Below are 22395 nucleotides of genomic sequence, written 5' to 3'. Positions count from 1 at the left end.
CTTTAGATGTTCAACCAACGACAGCGGGTATCAATATGCGGTAATCGGACTAATCGGACAATATATGATAGGCAGTTAGTGATTGCACGTTGAACGGGGAAATGTACATACATTTTTTCTATAAATTTTTATTCTTCCTATTAGAAAAATTGCCCTTGAAAACTCATCAAATGATAAGATTTCAACGCAATGTGTGTCCTGCCCATAATTTTTCAGTGGCAAGGCATGCATGAAACCTATTATTTCCAAACGTTTTGGTGGGAAGGAGCAGTCCTATTCAAACGTATCCAACGTGATCACCAGAAAGGACGGCCTTAAACTTCTTCCTTTGCGATAACGTAAATCATGATTTCAACAGAGAGGTTACAACGACTTTGGCCAACATCACAGGACTGCTGCACGTGAAGCAATTACTCGAGATTGCTGATAGTAGTTGAGTTCATAGGTAAAGCAGTGTGTACGAAAGTATCATCACGATGCGAAGGTTCTCACTTTGAACGTACATTTTTAAAAAAAATTCACCAACAGAAATGCGACGACAGATACTGCAATGTTTCCATTGTTTCTTGTTCACAATCTGTTTAATTTATTTCATGAATTGTTTTAATCACGATTTTTTCCAGTTTGTAAAGGACATAATATACAGGGTGTTACAAAAAGGTACGGCCAAACTTTCAGGAAACATTCCTCTCACACAGAGAAAGAAAATATGTTTTGTGGACATGTGTCCGGAAACGCTTACTTTCCATGTTAGAGCTCATTTTATTACTTCTCTTCAAATCACATTAATCATGGAATGGAAACACACAGCAACAGAACATACCAGCGTGACTTCAAACACTTTGTTACAGGAAATGTTCAAAATGTCCTCCGCTAGCGAGGATACATGCATCCACCCTCCGTCGCATGGAATCCCTGATGGGCTGATGCAGCCCTGGAGAATGGCGTATTGTATCACAGCCGTCCACAATACGAGCACGAAGAGTCTCTACATTTGGTACCGGGGATGCGTAGACAAGAGCTTTAAAATGCCCCCATTAATGAAAGTCAAGAGGGTTGAGGTCAGGAGAGCGTGGAGGCCATGGAATTGGTCCGCCTCTACCAATCCATCGGTCACCGAATCTGTTGTTGAGAAGCGTACGAACACTTCGACTGAAATGTGCAGGAGCTCCATCGTGCATGAACCACATGTTGTGTCGTACTTGTAAAGGCACATGTTCTAGCAGCACAGGTAGAGTATCCCGTATGAAATCATGATAACGTGCGCCATTGAGCGTAGGTGGAAGAACATGGGGCCCAATCAAGACATCACCAACAATGCCTGCCCAAACGTTCACAGAAAATCTGTATTGATGACGTGATTGCACAATTGCGTGCGGATGATCGTCAGCTCACACATGTTGATTGTGAAAATTTACAATTTGATCATGTTGGAATGAAACCTCATCTGTAAAGAGAACATTTGCACTGAAATGAGGATTGACACATTGTTGGATGAACCATTCGCAGAAGTGTTCCCGTGGAGGCCAATCAGCTGCTGATAGTGCCTGCACACGCTGTACACGGTACGGAAACAACTGGTTCTCCCGTAGCACTCTCCATACAGTGACGTGGTCAACGTTATCTTGTACAGCAGCAACTTCTCTGACGCTGACATTAGGGTTATCGTCAACTGCACGAAGTATTGCCTCGTCCATTTCAGGTATCCTCGTCGTTCTAGGTCTTCCCCAGTCGCGAGTCATACGCTGTAATGTTCCGTGCTCCCTAAGACGCCGATCAATTGCTTCGAACGTCTTCCTGTCGGGACACCTTCGTTCTGGAAATCTGTCTCAATACAAACGTACCGCGCCACGGCTATTGCCCCGTGCTAATCCATACATCAAATGGGCATCTGCCAACTCCGCATTTGTAAACATTGCACTGACTGCAAAACCACGTTCGTGATGAACACTAACCTGTTGTTGCTACGTACTGATGTGCTTGATGCTAGTACTGTAGAGCAATGAGTCGCATGTCACCACAAGCACCGAAGTCAACATTACCTTCCTTCAATTGGGCCAACTGGCGGTGAATCGAGGAGGTACAGTACATACTGACGAAACTAAAATGAGCTCTAACATGGAAATTAAAGCGTTTCCGGACACATGTCCACATAACATCTTTTCTTTATTTGTGTGTGAGGAATGTTTCCTGAAAGTTTGGCTGTACCTTTTTGTAACACCATGTATGTAAAACAAACAGAAGAAATAATTTTTCATCAAAAAATAATAAATTTTATCCAGCAAATTAATACTTTTGTCACTGAGAAACTCTACTCTGCGCGCATCAGATGCTCTCATTGATAACAGACCATTTGTTGGTCACTGTGAGAGGTAAAAAGAAATTAATTCTCTCATCTTAATGCCGACTGAACGACTTTCTAGCGATATAATATTTTCTCTGTACGAAACATCTTTAAACCTCTGTAAAGTCTAATGCAAAAGCATAACATTGCGACTTAACAAAGTGGTGCAAGTTTCCTTGGAGGAAAATGTAAACTTTCATGCCGTGGATCTTCAACTGCCGCAACGGTACAAAAATCCCTACATTCACATTTCTCTGTGATTTCTTGTTAGGTCTACGAGAAAGGTGTGCATTGAACTGGTCTCATCAACATATGCTATTCTGGGGGGCAACAAATAGCAAAATTCCATTTAAAGAGTTGATCATTACAAATGGCTACAATGCCTCAAAACTAATTATTCAGTTGAAAAGGTTAGGAATCTTACCATGTATCAATCTGAAGTGGTTTTCAGATAGCCAAGATGAATAAAGATGAGGAGGATAAAAATTGTCAATATTTGCAGACCTTTCTCTTCAGTTGCTACTTCAACTTTGCTTGATTATATTGATAAGAAAAAAATTCCATCTTTTTTAACTGAATGTTCTATCAGTGTGTACCAAACACGTTCCACCTATCCATGCTAATGATCTTCAGTGGTCTGCAGTACACAAGAAAATTATATAATTATACATATTTTGATAAGAGATCTGAGTTATTCTTGGCATCTCATTTTATTACGTAACTATTTACAACTGTATGATTGTGTTTACCATAAGTAAAAAGCATAAAGATAAAAAATTACAAACTCCGTCCCCCCTCCACACACACACACACACACACACACACACACACACACACACACACACACACAGAGAGAGAGAGAGAGAGAGAGAGAGAGAGAGAGAGAGACAGCCTCAGCACCATGCCTCCCTCCACCCCCAAGACAACAATTCACTCTGTTCTCACCCTCTACAACTCCTATGATCCCTGCCAGCCCTAAAGCATATGATAAGAATATGTGGAGTGGAATATTTAAATGTGACCTATTAATAGGAAAAAACCTGTACTACATGCATCTATTACATACAGAGGATCATATGGATACATGAAAAGGACGTAAAGATGATTAAATGTAAAAAAATTACTATCATATGGTCGTAAATATTTAGATAATAACATGAGATGTTAAGAATCACTACAGTTCTCTTACCAAAATATGAATAATAAAATAATTTTCTTGTATATTATAGAACACTGAAGACGCCTGGCATGAAAAAGTGAAACAGGTTTGATTTACACAAATGAAACATTCAGTTGTAAAATATGATACTTAAAAGCACAAAAGAAGGTAAATGTTTATCCTTGTAAGCAGCATTCTAATTTAATGTGGTCTAAGCTTATGGCGTATATAATTATAATATTCTAACTGCAATACAGTAGATACATCTTTTTCAAACCTGCTGAAAGCATGAAGTAGAGCTTATGGAAGATATATTGTAGTATGGGTTCGGTATCCTCATTGTGATACCTGTTTCCGTCCGTGAGATAGTGCATTTACATAGCTCTCAATTACGTGATTCTTAACGTTAAAGTTCACAGCGCGTGATCTGAAGTAAATTAAACGCTATAAACGATAGTTGTATTTCTGTCAATGTGGAAGTAATTTTGTTTTCGAGGCGATCGGGGTATACAGTGATATTCAGTTTATAGAGATCGTATAGATAAATTGGTGTCAAACCGTCTGGCCGACCTCGGTGGTTGATACTGAAGCCGGAAGAGGGCCTGTCATTGCCGTTTTTTGTTTTTATCGAGAAACCACTGTGGGCTTCTATATTGCGTATTTGCGTCCTGATACATTCTGTCATGCAACTCTTAACATGCATTTTCCAAGCAGTTTATAAGCACTGTGTGTATAAGGTGAATACATGCACTTACAGCTGAAAATTATGAAAAGATTTGACGCTTTAGTGGACGGATTGTAACACCCATAAAAATGCTCAAACGTCAATCGAATAAATGTCATTATAAAAGAAACCATGCATAAATAGCTGACATGAATGTAGCAGTTTAACTCACCACCTTCAACTCCTTATAACGAAGCTTGTATTAGAAACAAATCTCTTTATCGTCAGTGTAATTTGACTACAGTTACAAAACCATTACATGTACATTCACAGAATGAGTTAAATCTATTTTATGTTTATTCTATCCTATTAATTGATGATAATAATAAGTTGTTTCAAATGTTTAGTGGGAAAATATGACGCAGGTAAGGAAATTATACAAAGCACTTTCTATACAGACGTTTAGACATTGCTAAGTGAATTCTTACCATTTAAGGAAAGCAGCGTCAAATTTTACTACAAGGTTATAAAAATGTAGTATCCTGTTAAATTATTCCTGTGTGATGTGCAGACCAAGAAAATCAACTAAGAACAAAGTGAACAAAGTATTAACTGTATATCTTAGATGACCTGCCAATTTACTTTAATTTTCTGTGGGAATTATATTTCTGAGGAATATCATAGTGCTGCACTTCCATTTGCGATGCAGGTTATCATCTGCTATTTTTATGCTTCTCTATGTTTCTCTTTTAACGGAATTTCAGGCGTAGCATATCAGTAAGCTTGTTAGTAAAAATAAGTTGTTCAGGAAGAAACCTTACCTGGAAATATAAAATGATAGTCCATATAAGACCAAGGACAACGGGCGGTCGACCATCTACTAGGTCTGATGAGTTAATGTTGACAAGTTTTATCTGAAACAATAATCCAAAATTCAGACCAAAAAATATAACTATTTAACATAAAAATAAGGAACTGACACTGATATACAATGGTAAAACATTATAGCCAACGATTGATTGCTTATATTTGGACCATTAATTTAAAAAAGGCTTATATAATTGTATTTTGATCTACTGATCCATCTAATAGACTAAAATTCAATCAGATGACAGATGTGCTGATTGTAACCAATAGTCTTGCTGTTCTACGCAGTATATCGTCTACCAAGAGTCGTTGAGCGCTTTTTCTCTGGTGTTTCGGCGAAAGTTTTGAATTTTGTTTCTGTGATATGTAGCTGGAGTCATTCTAAGCAAACACCCAAATACCACTCATCACATCTTTCAGGTGACGTCTTGCACTGGTTGGTGGAATTGAGGGAGCGGACCAAACAGTGAGCTCATATGTCCCATCGAATTACGGAAGCCGGCCGGTGTGGCCGAGCGGTTCTAGGCGCTACAGTCTGGAGCCGCGCGACCGCTACGGTCGCAGGTTCGAATCCTGCCTCGGGCATGGATGTGTGTGATGTCCTTAGGGTAAGGTTTAAGTAGTTCTAAGTTCTAGGGGACCGATGACCTCAGAAGTTGAGTCCCATAGTGCTCAGAGCCATTTTTTTTGAATTAGTGAAGGGTGGGGAAGGAAGTCGGCCGTGTCCTTTCAAAGGAACCATACAGCATTTGCCTGAAGCGATTTAGGGAAATTACGGAAAACTTAAATAAGGGTGGCCGGACGTGGGTGTTAACAGTCGTCCTCCCGAATGCGAGCTCCGTGCGCTAACCAGTGCGCCACACCGCTCGGTTTGCCATGGTCTGTTTCCATTCAGCCGGCCGCGGTGGTCTCGCGGTTCTAGGCGCTCAGTCCGGAACCGCGCGACTGCTACGGTCACAGGTTCGAATCCTGCCTCGGGCATGGATGTGTGTGATGTCCTTAGGTTCGTTAGGTTTAAGTAGTTCTAAGTTCTAGGGGACTGATGACCTAAGATGTTAAGTCCCATAGTGCTCAGAGCCAATTGAACCATTTTTTGTTTCCATTCATAAACAAAATAAATTTTAAATTGGAGTTTTTCGTGTCCATTCGATAAAGCCATCCGAAATTACTGGCACTGCAATGCATTAGCGCTGCTCAGTTGCTGCTGAAGTTTCTGTCCCTGTCAACACCGAAACGATATAAAACGAATATCACACTAGGCTAATTTGGAACAGCTCTGTCGAACTGGCACGTAAAATTCCGCTTTAAAAATAATTTTGTTTCTAACGGGAAACGAAATGAAGTTTTCTGTTGACGGTGGACATCGCATGAAACATACAATGTGCCGTATTTGTTTGAGTCATCTCCATCCATGCATTGCAAAAACAGAATTGCAAATATCTGCCGAAACACTCTCTGAGGAGAGACACCTTTTACATAATGATTCCTTAACTCAGAGAACATTCTTTACACAAAACATAACAAATTTGGTACCGACCTCAGTTTCAGAGGAAAAGAAAGAAACGACATTTGCTCTATTGAAATACATATAAAGGTAGTGAGGGATAGCACCGTCTGAGCGCAACTGCCCTTTCGATCGTCCCACAGTACAGGTTGTACTGTGACACCTCGAGAATAAGTGTATCTCTCATCAAAAATAGTATGTATCCGATCATTCTATATTCTCGAGCAGTGGTATCTGGCTAAAATTCTACGGCATCATATAACATTCAAATTCATTGCAGGAAGTACTGTTTTTACCTAGGCACTCAATTTACCGTTGTTCAGCTTGTATGGAATACAGGTGGAGAAAATCTCCAGAATTAATTTTCACTGTGCGGCGGCGTGTGTGCTGATTCGAAAGTTCCTGGCAGATTAAAAGTGTGTGCCGGCCCAGGATTCGAACCTAGGACCTTTGCCTTTCGTGGAAAACTGCTCTACTGGCTGAGTTATCGAAGCACGACCCACGATCAGTCCTCATCTTCTACATTCCAGGCTTCACAGGAGGTCTTCTGCAAACTTGACGGGATTAGGACTCCTGAAAGAAAGGACATCGCTGAGATATGGCTTAGCCACAGCCTGGGGGGCTGTTTCTAGAATGAATCATCACTCTGCAGAGCAGTGCACGCTGATCTGAAACTTTCGCGCGAAAGGCAAAGGTTTCAGTATCGTGTCTCAGTCTGGTACAAAGTTGTAATTTGCCAATGTGTTTCAGGAGAATATCTACAAGAGTACTCTTATTGTCGGTATAGAACTCGACAAAGCGCATCTCATGGATAGCTGCTTGGAAATGACTTCAAGGCTAAGTGTGGAATCTCGAGAGGTCATAGATAAATTTGTTAAAAGACATAAAGGTGAATTAACACTTGCCGGAACGCCACCGTCTCGTAACCGTCACGTTTTTGAATGGGGCACTACAACGTCGAAAGAACGTCGTGACGTTAAAATTGGTTCAAAAAACAGTCACCAGAGGCGCTGTTTAGTAGTTCGTGGTAGATCGTCACAAAATGCCGAAATTTAGTTTAAAGCAGTCTGCAATGATTGCTGTTGCACTTTATAATAAGAACAGAGAACAAAGAGAGTCTGAGTTAGAAAAACGTTCAAAAATCGAGACTGTGAAGGAGAGTTCCACACTCCCTACAAGGAGCTGGAAAGGAGGAGTCGTCGTTCTATAAATATTTCACACTGTGTAAAAAATGGCTCTGAGCACTATGGGACTTAGCTGTTGAGGTCATCAGTCCCCTAGAACTTAGAACTACTTAAACCTAACTAACCTAAGGACATCACAAACATCCATGCCCGAGGCACGATTCGAACCTGCGACCGTAGCGGTCGCAAGGTTCCAAACTGTAGCGACTAGAACCGCTCGGCCATCCCGGCCGGCCACAACAGTTTTTTTACCCATTAAGCAAGACACAAATAAAAACTACGAAGAGAAGTTCAAGATTTAGGCGTCTAGTATCACCTCGACAGAAGCTGATGGTTTGCCTACGGTATGTCTGGACTTGCCGTTGTGTGTACTTGAACGATTTTTGCATCCATTTCTGCTACCTGCGGTTCGTCCTTATTACAAATCTTATTTTAAACTTCTGCATGACGCATCAGCTTTACTCCAAATTTTCCTTTTCGCTATTCCACTGGAAAAATCGTGAGTAAATCACATTGAACAAGGCATGTAACTTTTATTTTGGAATGTATTCCTTCTAGTACATTTCAAGATCTTTTCGCAATAGCAGTCAGTGGGGAATACTTTCGTATAGTTCACACTGTGTTCTTAATGTGGCAGATACTCACCAAGTAGGCTACACTTCGGCCCGTCGATACACTCTTCCTGAGAAACCGTGACGTGACGTGACGTGTCGTTGACGTTCCGTTGACGGCGCGTGTGAGTGCCACCATTTGCAGAGTAGAATCTTCCGTCAAGTGTGCGTCCACCTTAAGGCGGCTCCATACTACTGAGGAGTGCTGTGTCTAAATGGGTAGCTTCCACTTGGCCTGAACATGTTACCGTTCCCAGATCGAGTTTTCACTCTGCAGCTGAATGTGCACTGTTTTGAATCTTCCTAGCAGTCAAAACTCTGGAAGTGGATTCGAACTCGGGACTTCTGTCTTTCGCGGGCAAGTGCTCTACCGACTGAGCCATCCAGGCACAATGCACACTGATGTAAAGGTACCATTTCCGATATGTCTCAACTAACTAGGGAAACTGCCCATCGCAAACCCCACCCCCTCAAATTTAGTGGTAAAAAAAGGGCCCATTTGATAGCCCCTCAAAAACTGAACACATTTCAAGCATGAAAACAAGAAGAAGGTGTACTGAACAGTGAAAAAGAAGCAAAATAGAAACAGTGAACAGTCCTATCTCAAGAAGTGGACTGTCGGGGGAAGAATAAGACTCAAGACTAGTGTGTGATTACTGTGTTGGACTGCACCACGAGAGATCCATGTTCAAATCCCACTCGTGTCCCATTTTTTCCCCATAAAATTATGAACTTTCCGTCCGGTCATGGACGTGTCTGTTCTCCTTCTGTGGTCTCGGTAATTGTCATATTATCCATTGGTTATAGAATACGAATCATGAGGTAAAAATGTATTACCGTCGCGAGTAAATGCGATGAACAGTGAGTGAGAGTAGGCGAGACGCTGCATAGACCTCTCACAGCAATGGAAACAACAAATAAACTGGTGTAAACTATGTTACAACAAATGAATTCAAGAGTCAAAACTTCGAAAACAAAACTCAAGACTCATAGGATGTGGTAATTGTGTAGAACAAATAGGAGGTACGTACGTCTGGAGATGCCTTCCTTACACCTCGCTGTTGCAAACGGGCTTTACACCACAACAGAGACACAAATTTGAATATACCGAATAGACACGTCAATGATCGGACGGACAGTTCATAATTTTGTGAAATAAAAAACATGGATCACGAGGGAGATTTGAACATGGATCTTCCCCTTCCCAAATCAACCCCGTGACCTCATAAACACGACGGCATGGCTACCAATTTCGCTCGATGTTGCATACCTTGAGCTTGGACCGTTCACTCTTTTGATCTTATTTCTTTTTACACAGTTGAGTACATTTTATTCCCGTTTTCGTGCTTGATATGCGTTCATTTTGTGACCAGCTATCTACTGGGTCATTTTGCCTCTAAATCTGAGAGGGGTGCGATGGTAGCTTCCCTTGTAACTAACCGATTACAAACAGCTGTTCCCGGTGGATATCATTTCGCTGGCCTTCTGGCAGGTTCCTGCAGGTAACTGTTGGCGCTAACAAGCGGTCAGTCGCCCCATTTGCTGGCGCACACTTCGGCAGAAGAGGAACCGAGGGAAACTTCACTCTGGGAGGAGTTCCGTTAACGGAGGAAATAATTCTGTAATAATTGTGGAACAAGTTTTGTCAATACATTTGTAGGGAGTCGGAAGTTGTAAGTGGAAGTGACATCTCCGAATATCACGTGTGATGTCGTAATTAATGCCACATTGATGTTTCAACAGTCACAAACTGGCATTTGATATTGTTGAATGTTGGGAAAAGTTATACTTTGTGTCTGCAAGTCAGTTTAACCCTTCAGAACGTACTTTTCAAGTAAAATTTTACGTTGTGGCTAGACGGAGTGACTGCTGTCTACGTACGGATGAGACAGATTGGCGATCATCTAATTGTCTCAAGAATTAATAAACTGTAATTCCATAGGGTCACTTCTATAATTTCATGAATGTCGTTAAATATAGATCTCCCTTATCTTAGGAAGCAGTGCATAGGTCTGTTTCAGGCACACGGTAAAATTCAAGAATCGCCTGCATACAGGGTGACAATTATTGAACTATGTGAGTTAAAATCATCATAACTTCTGAACGGTTTGCGTTAGGACGTCCAAACTGAATGCGTGGCCGCGGGGCATGATGGAAATTAGTATGCGCATGGTTTTGTTTAGCCCACTTTCATTTGGATGGGTTCGTCAACAAGCAAAACTGGCGCATTTGGGGGACTGATAATACGCATTTCGCGATCGAGAAGTCTCTTCATCCTCAACGGGTGACTGTGTGGTGTGCAATGCCCAGTCACGAAATAATCGGTGCGATATTCCTTGATGGCACGGTGACTACGGAACGGTATGTGAAGCTCTTGGAAGACGATTTCACCCCTATTCTCCTAAATGACCCAGATTTCGACAAGGTGTGGTTCATGCAAGACGGAGCTCGATCGACTCCATCGAAGCGGGAGATTGCTTGATGTCCTGGAGGAGCACTTTAGGGACCGCATTTTGGCTTTGGGGTACTCAGAGGCCACTGGCATGGGTCTCGATTGGCCGCCATATTCTCCGGATCTAAGCACATGCGACTTCTTTTTGTGGGGCTATATTAAAGACAAGGTGAACAGCAATAAACCAAAAAGCATTGCGGAGCTGAAAACAGCCATTCAGGAGGTCATCGACAGCATCGATATTCCGACACTTGAGTGGGTCATGCAGAATTTCGCTGCTCGTCTGCACCACATCATCGCCAATGACGGCAGGCATACCGAACATGTCATAACCTAAAGCCGAATTACTGCAGTGACGTTTACATGTTGAATAAAATGTGTGAACTCCGTAGTTTGTAACTAACTTACGTTTTTCTCATATAGTTCAATAATTATCACCCTGTTTAATGTAATCGTGAACCCGCTTCTCTCATTTGACCGATAGCCAAGAGAACTATTAAATAATACGGGGAATGGCTAACGGAGAGAAATGGCCCACGACACAAATTTTTAGCCTGCCCTGAAGCGCCTAGTGTTGCTGTTCGTTTGCATCTCACGGACGTCCTATTCTCCCAACAACAATGTAGTTTTCATTAAACTTGTACACTATATTGTGGCATCATAACTGAGCAGAATTTGTTCAAAAAACATTCTCCCGAATATCAACGAACGCAGTAGCTAGCAAATTTGCCCGTGGAAAGAATAGATGTTATGTTTCGGGATGTTCAGCAGAGCTGACCTTTCCATTTTTGCCCGTATGACTGCTGACCTAGCTGTCACAGATGGTTATCTTGTTCATGTGCTGCTTGGATTTAAATGCGTAAAGATACAATCGCCAGTTCAGCTGCACTCTTGAAACTGTATCATGTATTAACCGCGTCGGGGAAACGTTATACTCAGACAAAATCGAATATTTACGTGAATATTAAGAATAGTAATTCGTAACTAAGATCTTTATCAGCAATGAGGGCTGCTGATACGTTATTCGTAGAGCACGAGTAATCAACATTCATTTATGAGATATGGAAGCTATAACATAAATCAATTTACAGCTTCATCATATGACATTCCAACTTTTTTAACTGACTGCGGGAATCTCGAGAAGAAACTAAACTTTCACTTCGTCACATGCCTAGGCATAAAAAATTAGAGCTGAGTTTGAGACTAAGTATCATTCAGATAGATATGTATGAAAAACTGGCCATCTCTCAGGGACCGTATGTTATAACACGCCGTTTCCGTGTAGAAAATAATTTTCTCTGAACTAAGTTAGTTTTCGTTGGTAGAGAAATAAAGGACACACACACCATAGGTTACAGAAGTAGTAAAAATGTATTCCTATAATTATATAAAGTATGTTCTAATAAATTACCTTTTTGCTTTGTAGAAACTGAAGTGCAGTATTGGCGTTACTAAGGAAATGTGGCCTTTTCAAGTTGCGTCCCCTCTCCATGGGCTGAAAACAATTACACTATTTTAGATATAGGCATTGAAATACATTAAAAATATTCATAACTGATGCTGCACTAACAAATGATTTTGACCTGTACGAATGCAGGAGAAAGTAGTTCAAGCCGTCAAAGAGCAGGATTTCGTAACATGTAGATTCTATATACCAAGAGCCAGAGTTAATTCTTCTTTGTAGCTATATAAATACTGTAGTCAATTTCAATATGTAATCATCCTGACGAGCAGGATTCATGCTTGTTCAAGAGACGCTCTCCAGCTCCTGGTATTCGGAACACGGTTTTGCAATAGGGTTCATAATTTTAAATACTTGGGGGTGACGTTTAAAGAGAGCGCATTCGTTTGAGGTAGAGGTGAAAACTAGGATTCAAGGCGGAAAACGATCATATTTCAGTCTCCGTCAGCTTTTTAAATCTAGCAGTCTGTCAAGGAATTTTAGAGTATAGCTGTACGGAACACAGGACCAACCCGTAGTGCAAGGTTATGAAACTTGGAGCGTCCGAAAAAAAAAAATACTTTAATAATCTTCTCGTTTGCGATGGATTTGTTTATAAATAAATTTTCTACAACCAGTCATGATTTTCTTTTTTCCATATTTTACACGACGCGTTTCGGAAAATGATTCCTATTTTCAAGTGCGTATTTCTCTGTACTACGTCGTTTTTAAGCAATGTTTTCGATGTGTGAGGTTTTGCTTTGTTTTTCTAGCTTTAATGCAATACATAAGAAAGCGCAATTTTTGGTTAGTTATCGATTTTTATACGTAGGTAGTGGCGAAATTTGGAAGAACTTGTACTTACAGTTATGGACCATAAAAAACCCTCTGCGAGGCACTTTATTGTGAATAGCAGAGTAATCATATAGATGTAGGTGTAGATAAATAACTTGAAATTGCGCGTTTTTTGTATATTGCAGTAAAGTTAACAAAACAAAGCAGAACCCCACTCATGGAAAACATTACGTAAAATTGGCATAGTACAAAGGAATACACACTTGAAAATGGGAATCATTTTCCGAAACGCGTCTTGTGAAGTATGAATTAAAGAACATCGTGACTGGTTGGAGAAGAGTTATTTATAAGCAAACCCATTGTTTTCACAGTCGCAGGCTTAAAAAAAAATAATGGACAAAATCAGATTCTCGTTTTCGAACGGAAAGATTTGAGTAAGATCATCTGTGGCCCAGTACAAGATGGAATCCCTGGGGAATAGAGCATCATGCATAATTATGAACTGTGTGAGACTGCAACAGCCCAAATATTGTAGGTGTGATGAAAATTAAACGACTTGTGTGGATGGACAGGTCATGTCGCACGGATGGACGAACACCGATGACCTGAGGACTTGTTGCGTATCTGCACAGAGGGTGACTGCTGACACAAAGCAGGAAATAGAATCCAATGGAAGAGGAGCGTTAAAGCTGTGCGCTCTCCTCTGGACCTGGTCGCGTAAAGTAAGTACGGACATGTGATTACATTTCTTTTAATTAGTTCCCTGCAGTTTATCAGTGGTATTTTTTATTGCTTTCGTTTATTTACATACACAAGACTGCAAAATAAATAAATCATGTATCCCATTGCCAACAGTAACACACGGGCCTTACGCGATTTTAGACCGACCCTGGTGTAACAAACTGCCGTCCCCTGTGTAACGTACTCAGAACACCATATCCACACAAGCTCCTTTGACATAACGAATAGGGAATGAACTCACCAGCTTCTCTCCAGACAGGACTTCCAGCAACGCAAGAAGTTTCGTTCCATCCTTCAGGTCCTCGATCAAGTCGTTTATCCTTAGCGGTGGAACTCGCTGCAAAATACATAATTACATGAGTACAAGAATACTGTCGTTTTTACAATAGTTATAAATAGATAACTGTTTCTGTGTTTTCAGACTATTCGGTGCACGGTGTTTGTTGCACTGTGTATCTTAAATGAAGAATGTAATGGAACTTTAGCTAATCATATATGCGTGTATAACATACAAAATGTGGATCCCTTAAACATTTACTTGTGGCTGACCGAAAAAGGATTTTGGGAAATAAGCAGTATCAACCTTCTCATTGGTTTGTATTATTTCTTGGTTTGATTTAAAGAAAAGGACTGCAAAGCACGTGGGCTTTTCTTGTTCGAATGTTACCTGAATATAATAAGCTTCCGTTATTTCTAAAATAGGAATATTAACTTTCTTCAATCTCAACTTTGTGTGAGGGGTGTTCTTTGATATTTTGTCTCGTTCATTGTTAATGGTTTCATTGTGTCGAGAGGTACTGCTGTTCGCTGAACTAATGCGCAGGGAATTTACCCAGAAATTACAGCTCAAACAAAAATTAATGAAAGCACTTTTTTCACACGCTTTCTAATTTGCAGTTAATAGACTTTTTTTTTTACCGTTCCGCCGCCACCCCCAGTAATTTTCTCGGGTCCGCAGCTCGTGGTCGTGCGGTAGCGTTCTCGCTTCCCGCGCCCGGGTTCCCGGTTTCGATTCCCGGCGGGGTCAGGGATTTTCTCTGCCTCGTGATGACTGGGTGTTGTGTGCTGTCCTTAGGTTAGTTAGGTTTAAGTAGTTCTAAGTTCTAGGGGACTGATGACCATAGCTGTTAAGTCCCGTAGCGCTCAGAGCCAATTTTCTCGGTACACATTGGCATTGCTGTTAAGCGTGAGTTAGGCCACTGATGGTGACTTGACTTAATTACTTGGAAATTCGGGAGTACAGCCAGTCTCTCGGAAGTCTGTATTTGAGCACAACAAGACATTCTCAATCGGAGGCATTGCTATGTAAATACGTAGAACATCAGGTAAACAAATACTGATAGGAGACCTCCTACTATCTTAAGAAAACAGATTTCGACATTTAAATGTTTCAGGCACATAGCGCTAACCAAAAAGCACCTGGAAAATGAATTTTACGGTTATGCGGTAGATACCTTGCCTTGTGAATGTTCCCCTTTTTTATGTACGATAATGTACACAAAGTCAAGAAGAATGATTGTAACCGTGCGACGAGTGAGTCCTACGGTTCATTGAGTACGAACAATGATATAATCAACACACTTCCTTAGGAAGCAGTGCTTCAACTGCAGTTGACGTTCGTGGAGTTACAACACCCGCTCCATTCACCGCCACCGCCTACTATTATGATATGAGGGTCTGAGGATGGTCAAACACTGACCGTAACAGGCTGCCAACGAAATAAATGTTTTTGCGGTCGAGCCTCTTTCTGTCAATTTGTAAAGTAGTTTTTCGCCAGACCGCTGTTTCTCCACGACATATTTTCACCAAAATTATCGTTTCTACCTGTTGCCGCATCAAGGAAAGCTGCAACAATGACTGTGTGTTGCGTGCTCTGGTGCTCCAGATGTAGCAATTCGCATTGTCCGTATGGATATTTGTCTCGCGGCAAACAAGCCCATTTTGTGACTCTAGGTACGTGACACATATGTTAACCACAGAATTATACCACTTCCATTTAGGGCCAAGGACTACTACTCACTCGGAAGTGATGTCAAAATGACGTGCCACTCGATGCGGTAGACTCCATATTGACTTTGGCGTACTTAGCCGTTTTAGATTATAACTTACAGTACGCCGTTTCAAGGCAATGTCGCATTCAAGATTTATCACAAATACATCACTCTTATAATTAAATGTGAGTTAGTGGCGCTTCATCAATATGAGCCCACGGAAATGTCACATCTTGGGCGTAGGGCGTAGATTACAGAGTTGAAGAAAGTAGATTCGCATCCCACTATATGCTAATATCTTTTCATTTTAACATTTTTAACACATTCTGGAACTTTCTTGTGAATTAATATAAGTAAGTTCTGCAATATTCAACGTTATTTACATATAAATCCCCGTTCTCTGAGGAAAGAGTTTCTTCGATTTTGTGACTTCTGTTTGATTACAAAACGAAGAATGGAATAAATATTTGGCTGCTGACGATCTTTCCTTTGTGGGGGACCACAGTCATACAGAATTTTTCGAAAGAACTTCGGTCATTTGATCGTTAATTGTTCATTTATTTTACACAATCATGATTTCAGCTTTATTACGTGTCTGTGACACGTTATCGTTCGTCAGTTACGTAAATTAACTGACCAAGTCAGTTGATGAACAGAAGCGAAGAACGCAAATCACAGGAATATATTAGCTCTTAAATACGCCATGCTTTGTATTAATGGTTACTCACTGTCCACAATGTCATCCATAATATATATCTTTGATATGTACTCTATCCAATAATATGACAACAAGTCCATAAGACCAGAATTAAGTTTCTTCTGCGATAACATGTCCCAGACATGTCAGACATATTTGAAAATTCAAACAAGCACTTGAGAATGGCTACAATAAAGCCGAAATCATGAATGTGTAAAATAAATGAGCAATTAACAGTCAAATGGCGGAAATTTCTTTCAAAAAAGATTTTGGCTGTTTATTTCCAAATATGTTGCGATTTCCGCGTGCGTGGCTAGGCAGCAGCCTAAGAGGGCAGCTTAAATTGCTGATGGTTCAAATGGCTCTGAGCACTATCGGACTTAACATCAGGGATCATCAGTCCCCTAGAACTTAGAACTACTTAAACCTAACTAACCTAAGGTTCAAAATGGCTCTGAGCACTATGGGACTTAACATCTGTGGTCATCAGTCCCCTAGAACTTAGAACTACTTAAACCTAACTAACCTAAGGACATCCCACACATGAATGCCCGAGGCAGGATTCGAACCTGCAACCGTAGCAGTCGCGCAGTTCCGGACTGAAGCGCCTAGAGCCGCTCGGCCACAGCGGCCGGCGCTGCGAGTGAAAAGAGCTATGCTTTATGCAAGCAAAATTTATTAAGAGACAGATACTTCATATGTTATGAACAATTACAGGCACTTTCGGGCCGTAAAATTCTGGCACTAACCCTATGTGACATGCGGCCAAGTCAATAATATGTCTGTCCTCTCGGGTGCTAGTCAAGCGGGGCCATGAAGTTGAGTTGGCCCAATTGAACCCACTGAATCCATATTCGCAAGACAGTCGTGCAATCCCAACCATCGCAATGTCGCGAAACGATAAACTACAATCTCGATAAGCAACAATAATGCCGCTATCGACTTCCGACTCGTTCTGACAGGCATGTACCTGAAAGAGATTTTCACTCTGCAGCGGAGTGTGCGCTGTTATGAAACTTCCTGGCAGATTAAAACTGTGTACCGGGCCGAGACTCGAACTCGGGACCCTTGCCTTTCGCGGGCAAGTCCTCTACCAACTGAGCTACCCAAACACGACCCACGCCCCGTCCTCACTGCTTTACTTCAGCCAGTACCTCTTCTCCTACCTTCCAAACTTTATAGAAGCTCTCCTGCGAGCCTTGCAGAACTAGCACTTCTGAAAGAAAGGATATTGCGGAGACATGGCTTAGCCATAGCCTGTGGGATATTTCCAAAATGAGATTTTCACTCTGCAGCAGAGTGTGCGCTGTTATGAAACTTCCTGGCAGATTAAAAGGGTCCCGAGTTCGAGTCTCGGCCCGGCACACAGTTTTAATCTGCCAGGAAGTTTCAGGCATGTACCTCTTGTACGAGGCATAACAACAAAAATTCAAGTGAGAGGTCTGAATGAGAATCCCGCTACGCAATCTTTCCGTATATACAGAATGCAGACGGCGTTGGTCTTGACTACTTTAAGCGGTTGATCTGAAATGTGAATCATTTGCGTATCCAAGCACTACATTTCATGCCAATTTGACGTCTTTTGCACGTTTTTGACGTGTTCATCGTGTTGCAATTTAAGTGGCCAGAAGCGTAAGTACAAAAAATCAGTTTTGAGTTCTGCATCTGCATCTACATCCATACTCTGCAAAGCCATTGTGAAGTGTATGGTAGAGGGTAATTCTCATTGTACCAGTTAGTAGAGCTTCTTTTCAATCTATTCACGCAAGGAGCGCGGGAAGAATGACTGCTCTAATGCCACTATGCACACTGTAATCCTGATTTTCTCCTCGCGGTCCATACGGAAGCGATACGTAGCAGGTTGTGGTGTATTCCTAGAGTCATAATTTAAAGCCAGCTCTTTAAACTTTGTAAGTAGGCTTTCTCGACAGTTTCGTGTATCTTCAAGCGTCTGCTTGTTCACTTTCTTCGCCGTCTTCGTATCACTATCGCTCAAATCAAACAAACTGTGACCATTCGTGCTGCCCTTCTGTGTGTACGTTCAATATCCCCCTGTCACTCCTATTTGCTATGGGTTCCACACTCTTGAGCAAAATGTTACACCCAGGTATTTGTATCAGCTGGAATTTTCCAGCTGTTACTCGTTGATACTGCATCTCAAGATACTACAACTTTTCATTTCGTGAAACGCAAAATTTTACATTTTTTATCATTTAAAGCAAGTTGCTAAACTTCACACAGCTTTGAAATCTTATCGAAGTCTGACTGAATATTTGTGCAGCTTTTTTTCCGACAGTAATTGTAAATAAATGTATCATCAACGAAAAGTCTGATGTTACTATTAATATTATCTGAAAGGTCATTAATATACAGCATAAACTGCAGGGGTCCCAACACAGTCCCTGGGGCACACCAGAAGTCGATGACTCTGCATCCAAAATAACATACTACACTCCTGGAAATTGAAATAAGAACACCGTGAATTCATTGTCCCAGGAAGGGGAAACTTTATTGACACATTCCTGGGGTCAGATACATCACATGATCACACTGACAGACCCACAGGCACATAGACACAGGAAACAGAGCATGCACAATGTCGGCACTAGTACAGTGTATATCCACCTTTCGCAGCAATGCAGGCTGCTATTCTCCCATGGACACGATCGTAGAGATGCTGGATGTAGTCCTGTGGAACGGCTTGCCATGCCATTTCCACCTGGCGCCTCAGTTGGACCAGCGTTCGTGCCGGACGTGCAGACCGCGTGAGACGACGCTTCATCCAGTCCCAAACATGCTCAATGGGGGACAGATCCGGAGATCTTGCTGGCCAGGGTAGTTGACTTACACCTTCTAGAGCACGTTGGGTGGCACGGGATACATGCGGACGTGCATTGTCCTGTTGGAACAGCAAGTTCCCTTGCCAGTCTAGGAATGGTAGAACGATGGGTTCGATGACGGTTTGGATGTACCGTGCACTATTCAGTGTCCCCTCGACGATCACCAGTGGTGTACGGCCAGTGTAGGAGATCGCTCCCCACACCATGATGCTGGGTGTTGGCCCTGTGTGCCTCGGTCGTATGTAGTCCTGATTGTGGCGCTCACCTGCACAACGCCAAACACGCATACGACCATCATTGGCACCAAGGCAGAAGCGACTCTCATCGCTGAAGACGACACGTCTCCATTCGTCCCTCCATTCACGCCTGTCGCGACACCACTGGAGGCGGGCTGCACGATGTTGGGGCGTGAGCGGAAGACGGCCTAACGGTGTGCGGGACCGTAGCCCAGCTTCATGGAGACGGTTGCGAATGGTCCTCGCCGATACCCCAGGAGCAACAGTGTCCCTAATTTGCTGGGAAGTGGCGGTGCGGTCCCCTACGGCACTGCGTAGGATCCTACGGTCTTGGCGTGCATCCGTGCGTCGCTGCGGTCCGGTCCCAGGTCGACGGGCACGTGCACCTTCCGCCGACCACTGGCGACAACATCGATGTACTGTGGAGACCTCACGCCCCACGTGTTGAGCAATTCGGCGGTACGTCCACCCGGCCTCTCACATGCCCACTATACGCCCTCGCTCACAGTCCGTCAACTGCACATACGGTTCACGTCCACGCTGTCGCGGCATGCTACCAGTGTTAAAGACTGCGATGGAGCTCCGTATGCCACGGCAAACTGGCTGACACTGACGGCGGCGGTGCACAAATGCTGCGCAGCTAGCGCCATTCGACGGCCAACACGGCGGTTCCTGGTGTGTCCGCTGTGCCGTGCGTGTGATCATTGCTTGTACAGCCCTCTCGCAGTGTCCGGAGCAAGTATGGTGGGTCTGACACACCGGTGTCAATGTGTTCTTTTTTCCATTTCCAGGAGTGTACATCGGCCCTACCAAAAAATCACAGTGCAGTCACAAATTTCGCGTGATATCCCATAAGAACGTACTTTTGATAATAAGCGTAGATTTGGTACTTAATCAAATGCATTTCGGAAATCGAGAAGTATGGCATCTACCTGACTGTTTCGATCCATGTATTTCAGATTGTAATGTGAGAAAGGTGCGAGTTGGGTTTCACATGATCTACATTTTTGAAATCCATGCTGGTTGTCATGGAGGAGGTCGTTCTGTTCGAGATATCTCATTACATTTGAGATCAGAATATATTGTAAGGCACTTTACATAAGCCAAAAGCGTTTCATTCAGCATCTCCAATCTATCAAGTTCATTGTCACCTGTTGTCCTAAACCTGAGCCACAGTTGTTCTACATGCTCCTCTCCACCGCTAAATGTTTCGACTTCTTATTGAGATACACTACTGCCTCTTTATCTAGTTTTCTGAAAATATAAATCCTTCGACTTCTTTCAATTGACATTTGTCTTTGGTGGTCACTGTTGCTGCAAGTGTTTCATGGTCACTGACAATAGTTTCTACGTGTACATCCTCAAAGAGATCACGTCTATGTTATTAAGTTAAACAAAGACATAGGGGCTATTTGTTGTTATTATGTCCAATATATTTCCGTCATGGATGGGCTTCCGGACAGTCTTCTAGGTGTTCTCAGACAATGCATTTACATCTGCATCTACATGGGTACTCTGCATATCAAATTTAAGTGCCTGGCAGAGTGTTCATCGAAGCACCTTCACAATTCTCTATTATTCCAATCTCGTATAGCGCGCGGAAAGAACGAACAGCTATATCTTTCCCCACGAGCTCTGATTTCCCTTATTTTATCGTGGTGATCGTTTCTTCCTATGTAGGTCGCTGTCAACAAAATATTTTCGCATTCGGAGGAGAAAGTTGGTGATTGGAAATCGGTGAGAAGATTCCGCCGCAACCAAAAACGTCTTTGTTTTAATGATGTCCACCCCAAATCCTGTATCATTTCAGTGACACTCTCTCCTCTATTTCGCGATACTACAAAACGTGCTGTCCTGCCTTGAACTTTTTCGATGTACTCCGTTAGTCTTACCCGGTAAGGATCCCACAAAGCGCAGCAGTATTCTAAAAGAGGACGGACAAGCGTAATGTAGGCAGTCTCCTTAGTAGATCACATTTTCTAAGCGTTCTGCCAATAAAACGCAATCTTTGGTTAGTCTTCCCCGCAACATTTTCTGTGTTTTCCTTCCAATTTAAGTTGTTCGTTATTGTAATTCCTAGGTATTTAATCGGGCAGGTAGGTTAGAAAATTTAAAAAGGGAAATGGATAGGTTGAAGTTAGATATAGTGGGAATTAGTGAAGTTCGGTGGCAGGAGGAACAAGACTTTCGGTCAGGTGAATACAGGGTTATAAATACAAAATCAAATAGGGGTAATGCAGGAGTAGGTTTAATAATGAACAAAAAAATAGGAGTGCGGGTACGCTGCTACAAGCAGCATAGTGAACGCATTATTGTGGCCAAGATAGACACGAAGCCCACGCCTACTACAGTAGTACAAGTTTACATGCCAACTAGCTCTGCAGATGATGAAGAAATTGATGAAGTGTATGATGAGTTAAAAGAAATTATTCAGGTAGTGAAGGGAGACGAAAATTTAGTAGTCATGGGTGACTGGAATTCGAGAGTAGGAAAAGGGAGAGAAGAAAACATAGTAGGTGAATATGGATTGGGGGACAGAAATGAAAGACGAAGCCGCCTGGTAGAATTTTGTGCAGAGCATAACTTAATAATAGCTAACACTTGGTTCAAGAATCATGAAAGAAGGTTGTATACATGGAAGAACACTGGAGATACTAAAAGGTATCAGATTGATTATATAATGGTAAGACCAGGTTTTAAATTGTAAGACACTTCCAGGGGCAGATGTGGACTCTGACCACAATCTATTGGTTATGAACTGTAGATTAAAACTGAAGAAACTGCAAAAAGGTGGGAATTTAAGAAGATGGGACCTGGATAAACTGAAAGAACCAGCGGTTGTACAGAGTTTCAGGGAGAGCATAAGGGA

General features: G+C 42.1%; 1 protein-coding gene across 1 annotated transcript in view; it reads right to left on the bottom strand.

Annotated features, from left to right (window-relative positions):
• The window catches only part of LOC126194652 (muscle-specific protein 300 kDa), a 607158-nt gene that overhangs the window by 429570 nt on the left and 155193 nt on the right, over positions 1-22395 (bottom strand). Inside the window, exons 3-5 of the mRNA XM_049932837.1 lie at positions 14004-14099; positions 12197-12280; positions 4989-5081 (exon numbers count right to left, since the gene is read on the bottom strand). Coding sequence (XP_049788794.1) covers positions 4989-5081; positions 12197-12280; positions 14004-14099 — 273 coding nt within the window. The remainder of the gene's footprint in view (positions 1-4988; positions 5082-12196; positions 12281-14003; positions 14100-22395) is intronic.

The sequence above is a fragment of the Schistocerca nitens genome, chromosome 7 (assembly GCF_023898315.1).
Source record: "Schistocerca nitens isolate TAMUIC-IGC-003100 chromosome 7, iqSchNite1.1, whole genome shotgun sequence".
Taxonomy (NCBI): Eukaryota; Metazoa; Arthropoda; class Insecta; order Orthoptera; family Acrididae; genus Schistocerca; species Schistocerca nitens.
This window is presented reverse-complemented; position numbering and strand designations above follow the sequence as displayed.